This window comes from Thunnus maccoyii, chromosome 1 (assembly GCF_910596095.1).
Source record: "Thunnus maccoyii chromosome 1, fThuMac1.1, whole genome shotgun sequence".
In the NCBI taxonomy this organism is placed as follows: Eukaryota; Metazoa; Chordata; class Actinopteri; order Scombriformes; family Scombridae; genus Thunnus; species Thunnus maccoyii.
Window position 1 is genome coordinate 42,501 of NC_056533.1, and position 18,935 is coordinate 61,435.

At 38.3% G+C, this 18,935-nt stretch overlaps 1 protein-coding gene across 1 annotated transcript in view; it reads left to right on the plus strand.

Moving 5' to 3' along the window:
* The first annotated feature begins 1,802 nt into the window (after nt 1–1,802).
* Nucleotides 1,803–18,935, plus strand: part of vps35 (VPS35 retromer complex component) — a 58,934-nt gene continuing 41,801 nt past the window's right edge. Inside the window, exons 1-4 of the mRNA XM_042404114.1 lie at nt 1,803–1,923; nt 4,209–4,307; nt 15,683–15,779; nt 16,676–16,799. Of these exons, the coding sequence (XP_042260048.1) occupies nt 1,921–1,923; nt 4,209–4,307; nt 15,683–15,779; nt 16,676–16,799 (323 nt within the window). The 5' untranslated portion in view covers nt 1,803–1,920. The remainder of the gene's footprint in view (nt 1,924–4,208; nt 4,308–15,682; nt 15,780–16,675; nt 16,800–18,935) is intronic.

Sequence of the window (18,935 nt, forward strand, 5' to 3'; positions counted from 1 at the left end):
ACCAGCGCGAAGCCCTCTTGTATCCAAAGGAATTATTATTATTATAAGGGCCCGAGCGCTGACCAGCGCGAAGCCCTCTTGTACACGATCCTAAGAGACCCAAACCTTTTGTGCTTGGAAAGAGTCCCGTCCTGAACACATCCATGTGTCAATATTGGATCTAAGTCATAGCGCCACCTACTGGCAACAGGAAGTTACATGTTTTACACTTTGACACTCTGTGGGTGGCACGGTGATGGGATCCACCTCAAATTTACTCAGAATAGCCTAAAGACCTTGGAGATCGTATATTATGAAGTTGGTGACTTTTCGTCGAAAGGTGTTGCCATGACGACGCGGCGAATTTCAATGTCTCGCCATGACATTTCAAAGCCTTATAACTTGACTCCACATGGTCTGATCTTTTCCAAATTTCATATGTTTATTAAGAGTCCCGGTCTGAACACATTGTCAGGCCCATATTTAGTGACAGTCATAGCGCCACCTACTGGCAACAGGAAGTATCATGCGTCGTTCTTTGTTGTATTACTCCTAGGAAATGTGGCCGATGCACCTGAAATTGACTCAGCTAAGATGTAAGACCTTGGTGATGCTACATTCGGCAGGTCATGACCCATATCAAAACGCCGTTGCCATGGCGACACATCCTTTGCCATGAAATACGATAGGGACAAGGGATGGGTCTACAGTCACGAAACTTGGCACACATGTCTGGAGTGACACCAGTTAAAATCCTGGATAGGTCATTTGCATAGATGTGACAATATGGCTCAACAGCGCCCCCTTGAAAATTTCAAAATTGTAGCCCCGCCTTCCAGATTAACGTTGGAAAATGAAATTCGGGAGGCTTATGTATCATGTCAAGACACACAAAAAAGCCTCTTGGAGCTGTATTGTAAGTCCTACAGGAAGTCGGCCATCTTGATAAAAGTGGTCATTTTGGTCAAGTGGTCAAGCGTGTGGCCGTGGCGTGGCATTGAGTTTTGATGTTTCGCCATGACAGAGGAAATTGCTATAACTTTAGTGTACATGGTCGGATCTGCCTGAAACTTGACATTTGAAAACAGTCCAGGCCTGAACACGTCTACATGATAATATTTAGTCAGTGATGCAAACTGGCTCCCTAGTGCCCCCTACGACATTCAATGAAGCAGCCCCAGGGTTGAGAGAGGGATTTTATAGGCCTATATATATATTATATATTATGTTTATTTTCTTCTGTCATCCATTGTTTTTTGTGTATTTTCATTTTTGAATATTTGCATATTTTATGCTTCATGCAATAGGCCATCTGTGTTATTTATCAGTGTAACAGACGTTGATTAAACGGCTGAGCTGAAACCTGGTGAAAATAAGTTGAAAAATGAAAGTTTAGTAACGTTAGACGTCTAAATTCATATATTGGACGTTTATTGATCGTCTGATAAACGTCTATAAAGATGTGTACAAACGTCTAGATTAAATTTAGACGTCCACTAAATTTTCTCGTTATTCAACCTCGAATAACCTTAATCTAAACTCAGCGTCTACAGACAAATAGACGTATGATAGACATCTATTAAACGTCTTTTCAACGTCAAATTGCTCAAAGGGTGATAACGTTATTTTGCAATCAACTTTTGTTGGGTATTCGTAAACATCTGTTATGTTCTGCTGCTCACGTTGTGGACTTTGACTTTGGCGCTGCTGAACTGAGCCCTCATTTTTTGATTGTATGAATTTGGGGGTTCAATAAAGGAGGAAAAAAACACATGTGCTCCATGGTGATGTCCAAGTTCCCCATAACCTGCAAGTAGTGGGACACATGGCCACGCCTGTCTACTGTGTACAGCTGTGTACAGACAGACCATGAAGGCAGCACTGCTGTGAGTCACATGACAGGCAGACTTCTCCGACTGATCCTACACAGATCTTAGAACCATGGTAAGCAGTTCTCCAAAAACAAGATTACGCAAATTGTTCGCATGTGTCCTTCGGATACCCCGCATGCGTTTAATTTCGTTTACAAGTAATGTAAAGTGTGTATCTTAAATTGATCTAAAACCCGACCTGTATGTGAGCTACTATGGCCTAACGCTTCCGTCAGACAGCCTCTAGCAAGGCTAACAAGCTACCAACTGTTTGCAAGCATTTAGCGAGGTGCTTTACTTGAACGTTTATTTTTTTCAAGCTATCATGCCCTGATATCACGATATATGTAGGATCAAATAAGTCAACCAGTGTTACCCCAGAGATGTACGGGACAAAGCAGGTGACTGTGAGACAGCTAACGTTAACGTTAACGTTAGCTGTTGTTAGCTTGTTTCCTCACTGTGCTGTGTCATATTTTACACGAGGTTAAATGTTATGTGAATGGGAATTGCGTGAGCTGGTTAGCAAATCAGACACATCATTGCCATGCCAAAACTGTTAAAGATCAGAACACATCGCATGCAAACCGCGTACATGAATGTGCCTTTCGTGCGGACGTGCACGCTCCTTCCGCAAACGGTAAGCCGCGTCAGCTACGTTAGATTTGATGGAGTTACAATCATAGATGTAACAGAGGAGCGAAATTGGGGAGTTAATTTCGGCAGCCAGGATCCCAGAATTAGGAGTATATAGGTGTTTTCCACACAGCACGGGTACGGCAGTTCAAGCTCTGCCAGGATATAGACCGAAAACAGCCCTGCAACAACTCAGAGGGCTGCGCTGGTGGAGGGTTGTTGTTCTGATACCGGAGAGATCCAGCAAGTCCATTTGGAGTAACAGATTTATGCGTTTAAGGCTTATCAGACACACACAAACACACACACACACACACACACACACACACACATATATATATATATATATATATATATATATATATATATATATATATATATATATATATATATATATATATATATATATATATATATATGTTCAGACAGGATTTTCCGATTCACAGCTGCAACTGTTAATCTTTCACCGCGACGTTACAAAGTAATCTATGAGGAGTGTGCGCTTGCAGATTGATGATTGGCCAGCAGAGCACCTTGCTGGATAAACTCTTGTTGCTCTTTTTTTTTTTTTTAAAAATTTCATTTATTTTTTAATCCTGACTGAGTGAACTGCATAACAATTCCAATGTGCTTCTGCCTGTGCAAATGGCAATAAATTCTGTGGTGCACTGATAAACTGCCATTTTTCTGAGCCATACTGACGTTATTTCTTTGCTTTGTCAATTTGATATGTTGGTGACTCGCTGTGTGCCACAGGCGGAGGGTGTGGTGATCTCAATCCAGTAGCGCACTGCAATTTTGGTGTCAAGAATGAGTGCACCTCCGCACTCGAAAGCTCAGCACACTTGCATTCCACAATATATCCTCACCTTACTTAGTGAACCCACACAAACCTCCTTGACCATGCTGACCATGTGACTCCCTTTATGGCAGTAATTCACCATCTTCTAATGGCTTCTTCCAGTTTGATAATGCAAAAGTTGTCTCAAACTGTTTTCATGAACATGACAGTGGGTTCAGTGTACCCCAGTGGCCTCCCCAGTTACCAGATCTGAATCCAATAGAACACCTTTGGGATGTGGTAGAATAGGAGATTTGCAGCATAACCAAATTTGCAGCTGACAAATCTGAAGTAATGAAGTGATGCAATCATGTCAACATGGACAAGAATCTCAAGGGAATGTTTCCAACATCTTGTGGAATCCATGCTGCAAAGAATTTAGGCTGTTTAGAGAGCAAAGGGAGGCCCTTCCCAGTTTTAGTATCTTTAATAGTAACGTATTGAACAGATATAGAATGGAGGAACAAAGAGGTGGACTGGAATAATATGATGTGGTACAGTGTCTTTTTGACTTGTGTTGTTTTTGTTTGTTGTTGTTTCTATGCAAGTTATATTTATTCTCGTGTTGTTTTGAATGTTTTTGGCTTTTATTTGATTGATGAAGTATAAATAAAAGCTTCATATACTTGATCCTATGCTCTTTTCGAACATTGAAAGGCTATTATTTGTGTTGCTTACTGAAAGTTTGCTTATTTTTGTTTTTTGTTTCGCTGCCTATATATTTTATTTTAACATGTTTGAAATAAAAATAATCTAATCTAATTGGTATGGTGTTCTTAATAAAGTGCTTGATGAATGTCTGTCTGTATTGTTGATTTATTCTAGCATTTAAGAACTTGTATCTGTTCTCAACTTGTGTACCCATTCTCATGGTATTACAGCCAACCACACAGCAGTCCCCCCAGGATGAACAGGAGAAGCTTCTAGATGAAGCTGTGCAAGCTGTGAAGGTCCAGTCGTTCCAGATGAAGCGATGCCTGGTAGGATGGTTTCACTTTGTTATAAATATATAAATATTATTATGGCTGTGATAACTCTTTAAACCGCTAGTTCTAAGCCATAATGAGCTGACAAGCCTGAAGGTCCCCTTTGCTGAGTAAAAATACTGGCATCTCCAGTGCACATTTTCCATTCCACATGTTAGTTTTCTTTAGGAAAACTGATTCCGCATCACACATTACAGGGCAGTGGTGTCTTTAGTTTGCAAATCCACAGTAGGGTCCAAAAGTCTGAGACCGCTTGTCAAGATACTCCTGTTTTGCATTTGTTTCAAATGTAATACTATTTTTTCATTACAAATGATAGTATCAGCTTAACAGTTTGAGTGAAAAGTTGAATCTTTTTTTAAAAAAAATGTCCATGAATTTCAAAATATCTTAGTATTTGGTATGTCTCACTTTTACTTTAATAACCGCATGCACTCGAGCTGGAATGGACTCTACAAGTTTGTGCAAAACTTGATGACCCATGTTATCCCAGCACAATTTGACAATGTTCCAAAGAGCTCCATGTGATGTCACAGAATGCTTGGCTTTCTCCGTTTCAAGTGCCCCCATAAATGTCCAATGGGGTTGAGGTCAGGTCATGAGAGTCAGGACTCGTTGGTCTGCTTTGGTCTTCAAGTAGTTCCTGCAAAGCTTTGAGGTGTGTTAGGGGTCATTATCCTGCTGCAGTATGAATTCTTCCCCACAAAGATGCAAACCAGAAGGAATAGCATGTCTCTGAAGTAGGGCTGGGTGATAAAACGATAACAGTAATTATCTTGATTTAATTTTCCTTGACAGAAATATAACAGATGTTCAATAAATGTTCAATATAATTAAACTGACAGGCTGGATTGGCTCACATCGGCTACTGGGGGCTGGCTAGCTGCTACTAACTGCTACAGAGCTGCGCTTTCAATACATCGAGCCTGGCCTCCATCACGGCAAATAAACTACATTTATTACATGTACCATAATCACTAAAGGAGGTAGAGGAATAGCTAAACATAAGACACACTGAGCAGGAGAGTGAGAGGGAAAGATAGAGGCCAGTGCTAGTAAGCTGAGCTAAGAAACTAGCAGATCTTAATAGCGTCCAAACAACTGTGGGATTAGTGAGAAATTCACTAAGGAGAGAGCTAAGAGTGTTTGAGCAGAACTCATGTACGTTTAAATGTACAGCTCATGTCACTTCTGAACTCCTTTTAGATCCAAAGGTTGTGAGTTTGAGCCCCGCTTAGGGCAGAACTCAGTAGAGTTGAAGGATGAAGGGGTCCAGGTGAGGTCAATCTGCTTAATGAGCTGAGCTGAACTGCCTTTTTGTCAATTTCATGCAATTGACAGAGTAAACACCAGAATCTGGTCTGGCATTGCTGTGTGACATGTTAGCTCAGTGCATAGCATGTCTGTCTTACAAACATGATGGTGTAGGTTCAATTCCACCCATTGCTGATTTTAATCTTGCTAGATTTTTCAATAGTGTTCAGCTTCCAGTTATGCAGATTGCATAACTGGAATGCAATTCGCTTTCAGCAATCACACGCAATTTTTCTAGTTTCTTCTTTTTCTTATTCTTCCGTATGTTTTTTGAAAGCTTTCAACTCCTCTATACTTTGAGTGACAGAAACCATTCAAATATCAAAATGTTCAGCTCTTAAAGGACATCTATGCTATTACTTTTCAGCTTTGTATCATAATCCATTGATTTTATATACATTTTCTTAACATTAAAATTTATAATGGAAAGTCTATGGGAGGAATGTTTGAAAGCTAATATCTCAAAAACTAATAGTGATAGAATGTTCATATGTGATGTATTGGTGTCCCATCGGGAAATGCTTTATATATTAAAACATGGTACCAATAGCGCCACCATGTGGTCAGTTATTAAATGTTTTGCGTTTTGGCTAATAAGTCATGAACAGTAAGTTCTATCAAAAAAATATTTGCTTAGGATGTTCCTTGGATGATGCTGATTAGACTGATATAGGCCACGCCCATTTGTGCCTTAATTTTTTTTCCACCATTTTGGATTTTTTGATAAACACGTTTTGCTTCTGTTGGCGCATATTTCATCCAATCTTCACCAAACTTGGTACATACCATGTTTAGAGGACCCTGAACACAACTTATTTATTTGTTTTCAGATATCACTGACGGTTTGTCTGTTATTGGTTAGTAAACTTTTGAAGGCGTGGCCTAATGCACTTAATGGTCAATAACTCCTCAATAAAGAGTCGGATTGTGACCAAATTTGGGAATTTTGTACACAAGGTTACCTGTCAGAAGTGTGTAACATTTCATAAAATTTTGCCCAAAGGGGGTGCTAAAGTAACTTTTTAACATGCTATTTCTATAATTCTGTTGTCTTTAATGAAGTGAAACTTGGTAGATAAGTTTTCTATGAGAATCTGCACAACATACTGAATTATGGCACCAATAGCCCCACCTTGTGGTCATAAACAAAACACCACCATACAACTTATTAACTGCCAAATCTGTTAAATGTAACATGCCATGGTAATCAATTTGTATTCGTACAGATGGGGATTCTGAACGAGTCTTTAGTATTTTCAACAGCGCTTTGTGATTTATTTCAGTATTCAGCATTCACATGCATTTTCCGCAGGAAATGCATTTCTAGTTAGTGTGAATGGTGAAAGCATTCACACTTCTGTTATCCAAATCTTTATTATTATTCTTTTTCTTCTTCCGTATGTTTTTTTCGCAACCATTCACCTCTTTCACACTTTCAGCTATTTCAACCAAATATCAAAATATTCAGCTCTTTAAGTACTTTTATGCAGCAATTTTTTGCGATTCATTTCAGCTGTCAGCATTCACACGCATTTTCTGCAGGAAATGCATTTCCAGTTCTTTTTCTTATTCTTCCGTACATTTTTTGAAAGCTTTCAACTCCTCCATACTTTGAGCGACAGAAACCATTCAAATATCAAAATGTTCAGCTCTTAAGAGACAGGTGTGCATTTACTTTTCAGCTCTCTAGCATATTCCAGTGATTTTATATAATTTAATATTGGAAGCTTTCAACTCCTCCATACTTGTGGATCTAATTGAACATAAGGCGACATTGTACAATTGTGTAAAATTTCATAAAATTCTACCAAAAGGGGGCGCTCAAGTAACTTTATAACATGATATCTCTGCAATTCTGTTGCCTTTAATAAAAGGAAATTTGGTACACAAGTTCTCCCTGAGAATCAGTAATACTATGGTGGTGTTTTATTGATGACCACAAGGATGGGCTAGTGGTGCCATGATTCAGTATGTCATGCAAACTGTCATATCTCTTCAATGTAACATGCCATGGTAACTAAATTCTAAATGGGGATGCTGAGCAAGTCTTGAGTATTTTCAGCAATGCTTTGCAATTTATTTGAGTTTGCAGTATTAACATGCATTTTCCATTGGAAATGCATTTATATTTATATCTCTTCTTCCAAAAGAAACAAATTTGAGGGGCTAAACTTGCTCGAAAACTTATCAAACTATGCACATTCGTCAGAAGTGGTTTAATATTTAATATTTTATGGGTCATTGGTGTGGCTCGATAGTGTCCAATTTAAAATCCCCCACCTTTAAATTTGACGTAGATGAACGAAATTTGGTAGGCACCTGTATCATGTCCAGATGCGTAAAAAAAAAGCCTCTTGGAGCTATACCATATGTCCAAAAGGAAGTCAGCCACTTAGAATTTTTTTTGCAATTTTAGTGCACTTTTTGAAATTTACAGGTGTTATATTTTAACACACTCCTCCTATAGATTTAACTTGACAAACTTCAAAATTGGTCAGTTTCATTTTAAGACCTAAGATGAAAAGTTATCAAAATCTTGAGTTGTCATTCAACGCTGTTGCTGCTGCGAAGTGGTAAACATCGATGGTTTGCTATCAAACAGGAAGTTGTTTTAACTTGAATGTACGTTGTCCAACCTGCACCACATTTCTCATACTTGATAAGAGTCCTGGCCTGAACACATCTATGTGTAAATAGTGAGTCATAGGGCCACCTGCTGACAACAGGAAGTCAGCCTGTTATGACAAACATCATCCGATTCACTTGAAATTTTCAAGGTATGTTCTACAGTTGATATATAGTAACATGATGTATAATAAGTGGGTGTTCTTTAGCACTACATAATGGACACAGGAAGTGATATTTAACTTGTTTGTGCAACGTCTGATAAGAGCCCGTTCCTGAACACATCTGAATGTCTGCAATAAAAGCCCTTCGACTGCAGCATGCACCCACATGCGCTAAGGTGCAAGGGCCTGATCATCGCTGCTTGCAGCTTTAATTAGGGCCCGAGCACCTAGGAGTGTAAAGGACAATATTGAATTATAGTAATAGTGCCACCTATTGGCAACAGGAAGTTTTAAGCCCCATACTTTTACTAACTACTCCTATCAGCTTAAGCAGATCCTTCTAAAATTTGGTCAGCTATGTTGTAAGACGTTGATGATGCTGAATGGTGAAGCTTTTGAGTTTTCATCAAAAGCTGTTGCCAAGGCTACGCATTGTTTGCCATGAAACAGGAAGCTGTCTTTGAAGGGCTAGGGATGCTTGAAAAGTCATGAAACTTGGCACACGCGTCAGAAGGATTATATTTAGTTGTCTGATATGGGATATCAGACAATATCAGGTCTCACCAGTGTGTCATGTGATCGGGCACAGTGGAGAGCACAGATAATTTTAGGCCAGACATGTTTTACTAAACTGCTGTCACTCCCACAATTTTAACTCCTCACGCACATATCTTGCCTCAGTATGTTGCTATAAGCCTCCTCTCTCTCACAGTGTAAATACATTTCACATAGGACTTATAGTTTTTGAGATCTGAACCTTAATTGATAGAGAGTCGCAGAAATTGTATTTTCTAGTTAGATACGATATGGGATATTTTTGACTTGGATGTGGCAAACTTGAGGGCGCCCCCTAGAAAATTTCAAATTAAGGGCTCACACCTTTAAATTTGATGTAGATGAATGAAATTTGGTCGGCACATGTATCATGTCCAGACAAACAAAAAAGCCTCATGGAGCCATACCCTCCTGACCATACTTCCAACAGAAGTCAGCCATTTTAATTTACTTTGATATTTTTGTATACTTTTTGCAATTTCCAGTCATTGTATTTTAATGAACTCCTCCTAGAGATTTAACCTGACGGACTTCAAATTCGGAACACCCTTGCTGTGGTGACATAGCAAACTTTGATGTTCCGCCTTGATACAGGAAGTTGTAACTTGAATGTATATTGTCTAATCTGCCCCAAATTTCTCATGCTTGTGTTACTTTTAATGCAAAATTGTAACTCGTCCCACAGTATCAGAGTTCAATCCACTCGGTAAAAAGTCCATTTTTTTTGCTCCGCATCCCTAAATCAGTTCAGTTCAGTCCAGTTTCACAAACAGACAAGAAAGACAACTCGATAGTCCACTCTGGGTTCTACTGCAGATCCATGACTTAAATCAGGAATAGCAGTGACAGTTGAGTAACAGGTATTATTTACAATATATTACATTATAGCTCTAGAGACAAGTTTATTTTTTACTAAGAGTTGGCTACAATGACATGACTTTATAACACAGCTCTGAGACATGGTAAGGTTGGATGATATGTTTGTGTTGTGTGTGCGTTTGTCTGCTGTCCTCTGTAGTTATCCACTATATTCGCGTAAGAAAAAAACGAGCCCATTACAATTTCAGTAATCACGCTATCTAATTAGAAAAAGTAATTAGTTACATAAGTAGTTACTGCCAAAAGTAGTGTAATTCCCAGTACTGGTTGTCAGTATGTGGCGCTATGACTATGACTCAATATTGACATGTAGATGTGTCCAGGCCTGGACTCTTATCAAACATGATAAATGTGGGGCAGATTAGACAATGTACATTCAAATTACAATAAATTCACGCTTCATAGCGAAACATTGATGTTTGCCACGTTGCCACGGCAATGGCATTTAATGAAAAGTCAAGATTTTGATAACTTTTGATCGCATAAGTCTTTAGATGACACTGACCAAATTTGAAGTCGGTCAGGTTAAATCTCTAGGAGGAGTTTGTTAAAATACAGAGCCTGAAAATGCCAAAAAGTGTGCAAAAAGTAAAGTAAATTCAAGATGACCCAAAATTGTTTTGGCATGCCACGCCAAGGATGTTCAGTGGAAACAAAAGAGCTTTGCAATTTAGCACCGTAAAGGTATTTTAGATGTCACCTACCAAATTTGAAGTTGCTCAGGTTAAATCTCTAGGAGGGCTTCATTAAAATATATGGCCTCAAAGGTCTCACTATGCGAAAAAAGTGTACAGTAGATTCAAAATGGCTGACCTCCTGTTGGACTTAGGGTAGGGCTCCAAGAGACTTTTTTCAAAGTCTGTAGATATTACTTCTGCCTACCAAATTCTGTACATAAACATCAAATTTAAAGGTGGGAGCTTTGACTTTGAAATTTTCTAGGGGGCACCCTTGAGCAATTTTGCCACATCCAAACCAAAGACCCATATCAGATATCAAGTTACGCCACTTCTGATACATGACCAAGCATGAGATTTGTTGACAATAAGACAAATAAAATCACCAGCCATTTACTTCGAATGGTTGGTGCTCACCACCAGTCCTTTAACTCATCTTTTTATCAAACAGCCAAGAATTTCAGGGATCTGGACTGACACAGTGATGCTCTACTTACAAGATGTAGCGCACAATACTCGCCACCAGAGGTCAGTTGGTTCATGATAAAGCACTTTGAATTGCATTCGACTTTTATGAAAGGTGCTACATGAAGTTTTATTGATTGAGATCAGATGATACAGGTGAACTAGCCAACACAGACAAAACTGTATGCACTATTTGCTACATAAAAAAAGTTGTGGGGAAAGAGTGGCTCGGTTTTATGTTTGATCAGAATTAGTAGGTGTTGGCCAACCATGTCAGAAATCAAAAGTGTTAACAGTTGTTTGGAACAGCCGTTCTCGAAGATGGAGTGAAAAGCCAGTTGTCATAGAAATGGAAGGAGATATGTTATCAAGATGGGGATATCAATGCATATTTGCAGACAGTCTCTTCTTGAAGACATTCATAGTATTGCACTCTGTTGTTTACATAAAAACTGAATGAATGAAACTGAATGAAAAAGAGCTGACAGAGAAGTTCAAACCCTAACTCTTTTTTCACCTCCATGCAGCTGACCAATCACAGTATGAAGTTGGTATGAATGTCAGCTCGTTGGGTTTTATTCCCATTAGTTGCTGCAAATGTTTGTATTTTACAAATGCCATCATACTTCATGGAGGCAAAATTAATTTAATTTTAATTTAAGTATTTCCATATAAGCTTTTCCATTTTAAATTTGCTTTTTCAATTTCCTCTTTCTTTTTAAGTTTAATTATGGTCTGATTATTCCTAGTAGTGTAGTAAAATAATCTTTTTAATTTGATCTCTTTTTAATTTTCTATTTGGACTTTTAATTTTAATTATGACCAAAAATATCTTACATAATACCCAGGTGAAATGTTGGGAAGGTATTCAGGAATGAAGAAATAGATACCGCCCAAGCTGAGTTGCAGTCCATTGGCAGAATTTTGGGATTAACCTGAATGTCTAACATTGACAATGTTTATCTAGCTAAGTAATTAATACCTTAAGGGTTGTCAGACTTCTTAATATCATAGCTAGACACTGCTGAAAGTCCAATGCTATACAATACTAAATCACAGCTTTGGTGAAATCTATTGGCTACCTATCATAAAACTTAGTTTTTCACATCCATAAAACATGACCAGAGAGACAATTTATACATACAAATGAGTGAACAGAGACAAACACAAAATATGAACAATGGATTGCATGGTGTTCCGCAGTCAATAATGCAGAGAACTGGACAGAATTAAGAAGGTGTTTCACCAGAGGTGTTTTTAAGATCATGAAACATTGGGCGCTTAGCCCAGCCCAGAAATCTTTACATTTTCACACGATAATTGCACCATTTTCAAGTTATTTCAGAGTAAAATGAATATAAGATCTGAGACACTGTGCTCTACCAAAAAGTTGCGGACAGGTGTCCTCCTTTTGAACTGTGACAAATTTGAACTGACAAACTGTGTTAACTGTGTCTTATCTGTCTATCTATTGCTCTCCTCTTCTTCACCTCCTCAGCAGCTAATCTGTCTGTCGCACTCCTCATCTCCTCTGATCTCTCCTCCTGTTCTCTTCCCCTCTCTCCTGTCCTGGTCATAAAAATGATGCAGTCAGCATATACCAACCACAATCTTACCAAATCTCTTATTTTTTGATGTGATGATTAGATCATGAACATGTTCTTTATCAATTTATATTATACCTAGACTTAAACAATTATTTGAACACACCAACCAATATCAGATTATACAAAAGCATTAATGCACTATTCCATCAGTGAGTGCAGGCTAGCTAGACCAGTGGTTCTCAAACTGTGTGCCTTGGGAGCTGGTCAGGTGTGCCTTGGAATTAGGCTAGTCTTATTTATGATGATTTACATAGCTATGTAATCATATGTAAAGATATGCCTTGGAAATACATGTCATAAATGATGTACCTTGTGACAAAAACCTGAGCTAGACTAGCTAGCTAAAGAACCTTGTTCTTCACCAACCTGAGCCTGTAGATGAGGCCGTGACACTCTCACGTCCCGGGTGTGAATAACAGGGAAGCCAGGGGGAGCTTGGCTCCTCTTAATAAGACATGAGCTCCCCTGAAAACATGATTTGTGAAATTTTGGGGAGAAGTCAGGCCTCTGTGGTCACTTCTGTTTTACAGTAAGGGCTATTCACAATTAACAGAATTATTTGCTGTTAGCACTGTATTGTAGGCTACATCACTCTGCAGAGTACACTGTGCCCTGCGTTAGTTGGCCATATTGTATCATACTATGAAGTTTGGTTTTGATACCCGTGTGGAGGTTTGATGTGGTCATTAACTGATTATTATATATTAGATGTGCTGACATAAAGCAAGTAGGCCTACTTACGTGCAGCTATAAATGTTTCTTTGCAACAAGAGTCACAGTCAGTACTCAAGCTCCCTTGATAAAAGAAAATAAGTGAGCTCCCCCCGAAAGCTGACTCATGTGCTGCTACAGCAACAGGATAGAGCTCTTCTACCATGTCCTCTAGCCTTGCCTGTGCCTTGTTGCCATCATCCTGTTTCTTTTTGAAAAAAGCTTTTTATATCCATAGCCTTCAAGTCTTGCCTTAGTGAATTAGCTACCTAGCTCCCACCAGCCAACAGTGACAAGCCCTGTAACTGCTGCTCTCTCTCTCTTGCACTCATAAAATGTGTGTGTGCCAAGTGTGAAGTAGATCTGCTGTTTGAACATATTTGCAAAACATATTTGCATTTTTGATAGATATGTTATTTTCGAGGGCTTTAATGCATGATTGGAATTGCAGATGAATAGATCTAGTGCTATTTTTTTACTTTTCCAGACCTGCCAACCTGTATGCATTTTGCGTAGCAGGTACGCATTTTGACATCAAAGTATGCTGATACGATTGGTCACTCTAAACTATGCAAAAGCTGGTGACGCCTGTGAGTTCAATTCATAAATCTATGGTTCACTTGTGCACGTGCAGTACTCAAGTCCAACAGCAAGAGGCATCAGCTTGTAGCCTGCCGAAAAGCAATAGAAGAAGAAGAGTTCAACCAATCATAGCACCGAACTCATTCCTCCAGCCTTCACCCAAATATCAGTGGGGATATGGTCTGTACATCCATGATATGGTCATACTTGACAAATGCGTAATGACATTACAAGAGACTGCAAATTGAAAGCAACATGTCACTGATTTTAACCCTCTCGATCCCCCTTCTCACTCCAGCTTGCTATTTCCTCAAGTGAGGATGCTACTTTTAACTCATTTGTAATTGTAAACGTACTGGGGTGGATGTGAAAAGTTGAATTTGTGAATTGTGTTAAGTTAATGCAGACCTTCCTACTTTGGGAAAATATTTAAAATTAATAACGTTAGCCTAACGTTACGTAATTTGCAAGCTAGCTTGCTTGTTCACCAGGCATTTAAGGTAGCAAAGTAACGTTAGGATATATTGTCTGTATGTCGCAGATTGTAAAACGTGACTTTTTCATAGTGTGTATTCGTAATTATTGTTGCAGCCAAACCCGTAACCGTAATGAGAGGAGCAGTGGCATGATGGAAAAAAGTGAGTTAATGTGCCACAGAAATAACATTAATGTTAGCTAGAAAGTTACTAGGAAGCATGTGTGCGCAGATGTTTGTAAAAGGCAGAATGGGTCTGTGGCCTGCAAGGTGTGTGTGTGTGTGTGTTGGCACTGTAGTCTATAACTTTGCCTACTCCAGAAAAATTTCAAGGAAACAACCCCTCACTGCAAATTAAGTACAATATTTGAGGGATGTAATAACTTCTACAGTTTCAACAGCCATGTTCATATTCAGCCTGTATTGTCATTATTCCTATAATGAGAACTGTTGTATTACCCAGCTCTAAAATATTAATTTAATCATAGCCACAAAATAGTCTGTTTAGGCTCGTTTGGGTTTTACAGCTACATTGTAATCTTTTCAAATTAGCTGAAAATCATATTTTCAAAAATCAAATTGGCTTAAAGTTTGATTATTGTGGAGGTGTAAACAATATAAACTATATAAAAGCAGCAGAAGTGGGAGGTTAGTTTGTGGCCTGAGAGAAATTGTGTTCCTTGGTAATGTGTGTTTAGGCAGGTGAAAGACAAATGGACAGACAGGCATAAATGACCAACTAACAGAAGAGGCATCTTCACATATTTTTGTAAACAATCTGTTATTGGTATCAAGAATTTTCATATCAGTGCATCCCTCACATCTTTGTCAGTTTGCTGCATGTGTGTGCATGATGTACACGTTACATGTATGTTTGCAAATTATGTACAATAATTCATTGTGCGAACGGCAGTGATTTGCATCTGACGCATCAAGGTCGTGGAAGTGATACTCAAAGTTCGTCCAGGGTTGGCAGGTCTGTTGTTTAAAAAAAAAAAAATCTTTGAGATTCGGGGTTATTCATAAAACATTCCAGGCTGTAGCCTTGTGAATGGCCAGGCCTAACGACGCCACTGTGTTTCACAATATTCCTTGATTAGTAACCCCCCCCCCCCCCCCAAAAAAAACCCCAGAAATATGACATTTCATTATTTAGATTATTTTTAAAAAGTGTATGTATATACTGTGTGTGTGTAACTTGTTATACTTATGATGTAACTTTTATTAAGCAATTGTACATTTTTTTTTAAATATTCAGATATTTTGATTGTGATTCTCTTATGTTTATAGCTCGACTCTGTTGTGCGGTTTACAGGACAAGAACAAGCTGATGGATGCTCTGAAACATGCCTCTAACATGCTGGGTGAGCTGAGGACCTCCATGCTTTCTCCAAAGAGTTACTATGAGCTCTGTATCCTTTACAGTTTTTGGGTATGCATTGTGGAAATTTTGTCTCAAGAAAAAGATGGATACAAGCAGGGCTATGACTAATGATTATTTTCATTATTGATTTAATCTGATGATTATTTTCTTGATTTAATCGATTTGTAATGAAATATTTCCATTATAATCTCCCACAGCCCAAGTCTACATCTTCCAATGTCTTTTTTTTGTCCAACTAACAGTCCAAAACCCAAAGGTAGTCAGTCATCATTTATGACAAAAGAAATCCTCAAAATCTCACCTTTTTTAGAAACTGGAACCAGCAATTATCTGGTATTTTTGCCTCTAAAAAAGACACAAATAATTATTTGCTAATCAAAATAGTTTCAGGTTAATCAATTGACTAATCATTACAACTCCAGATACAAGGCTTGAATAATACATTTTTGCTCACTTCACAGAGCTTTCTTGTATTGATATTTTTGTAACGGTGGGCTGCTAAATTGTGTGTGTTACATATTTTTGCCGATTGAGAGATCACTGTTGAGGTGAGATGTATGCAAAGCTTGCTGATCATGGAGTTAGAATGGTCAGATTTTTCACTCAAAAATGACTTTGGATTACTGAATGTTTCTCTGTTAATACTCTAACTCAATTCTTGTCAACCCATCTGCACCAACCTGGATTCTACCATCATAATCATAAAACTGTCATTTCTGTAAATTCTAAACTCCAGGGCAGGCACATGATCACCACAGGAGATGAGGGGTCACGCCCCCTGCATTACAAAGGACACCATCTAATTTTCGGTGGAAAGCAACTTGACAGCTCTTGGAAATATCTGTATCTCTAACCTGCTAGCAATTATTCTTGTATGTGGATGATTTATGGTGGGTTAGCACTTGTCCCTGACAATTTTTTCAGATATGGCTATTTCTGACGAACTCCACTACCTAGAGGTTTATCTGACTGATGAGTTTGCCAAGGGACGCAAAGTGGCAGATCTCTATGAGCTGGTCCAGTATGCAGGCAACATCATCCCCAGGCTGTAAGTACCACATACACTGCACTTCAATCAAGCAAGAAGCTTCAGAAAGTATTCAGACCTTTATTTTTCACCAATCTACACACAATACATTTCAAGCTGTTGTAAATCATGAGGAATATAAAAGCTTTTAAATCAGGGCTCGACTTTAAGGCTTGTCTGGTTGTATGAGACAAGTGGATTTTTTTGTAGGGCAAGTGGAAGAGAAATTTACTTGTCCCATCAGACAAGTTAAAAGTCATTAAAAAAAAAACCCAAAAACCAAACGTGTTTCTCCTGCAAGTAAAATGTCTGTGACGACACTGTTGACACCAAGTATCCATAACACGCCTGCCCTGCGACAAAACCATGGACTGTAAAAAAAAAAAAAAAAAAAAAAAAAAAAAATATGGACATAGTCACTGTGATGTCAGCCATTGACTTGTGGACTGCTGTTTTGAAGCCTCTAATTTAGTTTAGTGATTTGACTGTCGCCATCTTGGATTTTTGGAGCCGGAAATGACCATATTTGGACGAAAAGATGGAGCTGAGCCAAGCACTAGCTGCTAGCTTGGTTAGCACTGTGCATTTACAGTCTATGGTTAACTGTGATTATGCTAATTTTCACTAGTGAAAAACAGGCCTAAAACCATTAAAACAAAATATATTTTAGTTAGCCATGCCCTAAAACATATGCTGCTTTATTGTCTATTTTGTTTCGAGTGGGACCATAATTTACAAAATGAACATCATGCTGTATTGAGGATGACTTGAAACTAGCATTTGAGACGATAAACTCATTAGGAAAGTGTTAACTAAGGTAATAAATCAAGTGAGAAGTAGGGTCATTTTTTCAGACTTCTATACAATCAGGCTTCTTTTTGCAACCAGTGGAGTCACCCCCTGCTGGCCATTAGAAAGAATGCAGGTTTAAGGCACTTCTGCATTGGCTTCACTTTTCAGACTGGGAGCAACTCACTTGGACAAAACTAGTAGTTTCAGGGGGCCTACCACCCCACTGAAAAAAATCTTAGGGGAAACACTGTTGGTCATTATTATTAAACGTCAGAGGGATGATCATATTGAAACAGACTTTACAAAGTGCTGTACAATTCAGGATCAAATGAAAAGGTCATTGACAGGGAAGTAATGGCTGTAATAAAATTCATGAATTTAATCATTAATGACGCTGTTTGGATGCTTTCAACTGTTTGTTCGTCTGAATTTGCTTATTCACAAACAAAATGAAAAAAGTAAATTATTGTCATTTGTCATTTTTACCTGGATAAGTGACTTTTGTGCCTGGACAAGTGAAAGGCAAACTTAATTATCCAAAGGAAAAGTGGCTCAAAAAGTTATGTCAAGCCCTGTAAGTACTGACAATACATCCCAATCTTAAAGTGTTTTTACAGTGTTTTGTTATTTTTGGCTTTGTACCTAATCACACTGGATCTGACATGAAATAATGATTATGGGGGTTAAATGCTGACTTTACATTTTAATTCACATCAGTGATAATTTACCTGGATGGAGCTTCAGCTTACATAGTAACAATGTTGTTGTCTAGCTTGGTACATTAAGCTTTTCAATTCAGTTCAATTCAATTTTATTTATATAGCGCCAAATCACAACAAAAGTCATCTCAGGGCACTTTTCACATGGAGCAGGTCAAGACCATACTCTTTAATTTATTTTAATTTACTTTTATAACTTTTTTAAATTTGCTAAACTAAATCAGAAAAGCAAACACTCTCCATCCAACAGCTCAGCTTGTCCATTCAGCTATTGACACAATGCTGAATGGACGTTTATTCCTGTTTTTCCAAAAAATACATTTTCTTGATTTGTTTATCATATTCTGCTTAATGCTTAAAGGCCTACTGCTTCTGTGATAGTTACAGCTGCAAATATGCAACAGTGCATATAAAATGTGGTGAGAACCTACATATTAGTCTACCAAGGCATCTTACTGTTTGCTGCTCCTTTTTATCATGTTACCACCATTTTCTGGACTGGACCAGTAGAGCAGACTATGGCTGTTTTTGTGGTAATTAGGGCACTCTCTTCAATGTCTTCAATGTTTACTTGTGTAAGATGGAGATGCATTAAGAGCGAAGTTATTCTTGAAATGGTGTGTACTGAATGGCTGGGACCCCATCC